General features: G+C 30.7%; 1 protein-coding gene across 2 annotated transcripts in view; it reads left to right on the top strand.

Annotated features, from left to right (window-relative positions):
* Positions 1 to 1,900, top strand: part of LOC111083484 — a 55,736-nt gene extending 53,836 nt beyond the window's left edge. For both annotated transcript variants that reach the window (XM_022380036.1, XM_022380038.1), the window contains one exon: positions 605 to 1,900. In XM_022380036.1, coding sequence (XP_022235744.1) covers positions 605 to 692 — 88 coding nt within the window. In that variant the 3' untranslated portion in view covers positions 693 to 1,900. The remainder of the gene's footprint in view (positions 1 to 604) is intronic.
* Positions 1,901 to 1,906: the final 6 nt, after the last annotated feature.

Here is a 1,906-nt window from a genome sequence, read left to right as displayed (position 1 = left end):
AATAGTGGGTGACCCAAAGGGTCACGGGTAGTCTAGTATATATATAAAAACAGGTGAGATATTAGCATAAATATTTACTTAAAATCGTGTTTAAATAACAATCTGATTACTTTTTCATTCTCAAAATGTCTTTACTTTGACTGCCTGTATTTTACAATCAACACTGTTCAATAATGCGTAACATATCTGTCATTTTAAAATGTTCTACACATTTTGTTTTTGGAACAACTACACATCATTCATTGCACCTTTCAGCTACCACCATGACCTTCTATTTAAATCTGAGTAACTAAAAACACTTGTTTCCCCCAGCTAGAGAAACTTCCTACACTATTCTCTCTCCAAGGAATCATTAAGTAAAAATAAAAGAAAATGCAAAATCTAAACATGTTTAGCAGTTCTGTATTTATGACTTACACATAGTAAAAATAATTATATTTAACATAACCAAGCTACATTCTGTTTTTCTTTTGTAGATAAAAGAGACAAAAAATACCTTGGCATATATTCTAAATCTTCTGTACATTTTAATCATTTTTAATATATATTTTATGTTTACAGTGAAGATAATCTGTATTAAAGAATCGCTCTTATTTTCAAATAGAGACAAAGAAAGTCATATTTATGACGACCCAATGGAGATCCGCATGGATGACTTTCTGGAAGATGGCAATGCTGAAACACATCTTTAGGCATCTTTCCCGTTTTGAACAAGACCTCTTCCTAACGAACGTTCAACAATAAATAAGATACTTATTTAAAAAAATAGAATGCCTAGTACACGAAGTGAACAGTTATTGTTAAAGAAATGAGAGATGAAAATAAAAATACTAATTTACTTTCGATAGAAGTATCTAACCACTTATAACAATTACACTTTATTTGGGTTTGTTTTAATCGAAAATAAAAATATTTACTTTAAATTAGAAACAGTTTTCTAAACAACACGCTTTAATATAAAAGGCAATGATAAATACTACTTAAGTAATAATATTAAGAATAATGGCAGTCGACGGCAAAAGTACTTTACATTTTCTCTGTTTTTTTTATAGATTTGTAATTAGATGCATCTGGCTGTTAATCTATAGATTTGTAATTAGATGCATCTGGCTGTTAATCTATAGATTTGTAATTAGATGCATCTGGCTGTTGATCTATAGATTTGTAATTAAATGCATTTGGCTGTTGATCTATAGATTTGTAATTAGATGTATCTGGCTGTTAATCTATAGATTTGTAATTAGATGCATCTGGGTGTTGATCTATAGATTTGTAATTAGATGCATCTGGGTGTTGATCTATAGATTTGTAATTAGATGCATCTGGCTGTTAGTCTATAGATTTGTAATTAGATGCATCTGACTGGTGATCTATAGATTTGTAATTAGATGCATCTGGGTGTTGATCTATAGATTTGTAATTAGATGCATCTGGCTGTTAATCTATAGATTTGTAATTAGATGTATCTGGCTGTTAATCTATAGATTTGTAATTAAATGCATCTGGTTGTTGATCTATAGATTTGTAATTAGATGCATCTGGCTGTTAATCTATAGATTTGTAATTAGATGCATCTGGCTGTTAATCTATAGATTTGTAATAAGATGCATCTGACTGGTGATCTATATATTTGTAATTAGATGCATCTGGCTGTTGATCTATAGATTTGTAATTAGATTCTTCTTTATATTAATAAAAAATTAAGGAAAGAATCGATGTTTATAAAAATGCTCAAAACGAACCATAATCAATCTTACATTTATGGTAGGTACTAACTCCATTCACAAGGCGGTTATAATCGACCGGTAATTCATGTGTTAAAATTCATTTGTAGCAGGCCCGGCATGGCCAGGTGGTTAGGGCACTCGATTCGCAATCTGCAGGTCGCGGGTTCGAATCCCCGTCA

Source organism: Limulus polyphemus, unplaced genomic scaffold (assembly GCF_000517525.1).
Source record: "Limulus polyphemus unplaced genomic scaffold, Limulus_polyphemus-2.1.2 Scaffold142, whole genome shotgun sequence".
NCBI classification, from domain to species: domain Eukaryota; kingdom Metazoa; phylum Arthropoda; class Merostomata; order Xiphosura; family Limulidae; genus Limulus; species Limulus polyphemus.
The sequence above is the reverse complement of the archived record's forward strand: the minus strand, read 5'-3'. Positions and strand labels throughout refer to the sequence as shown.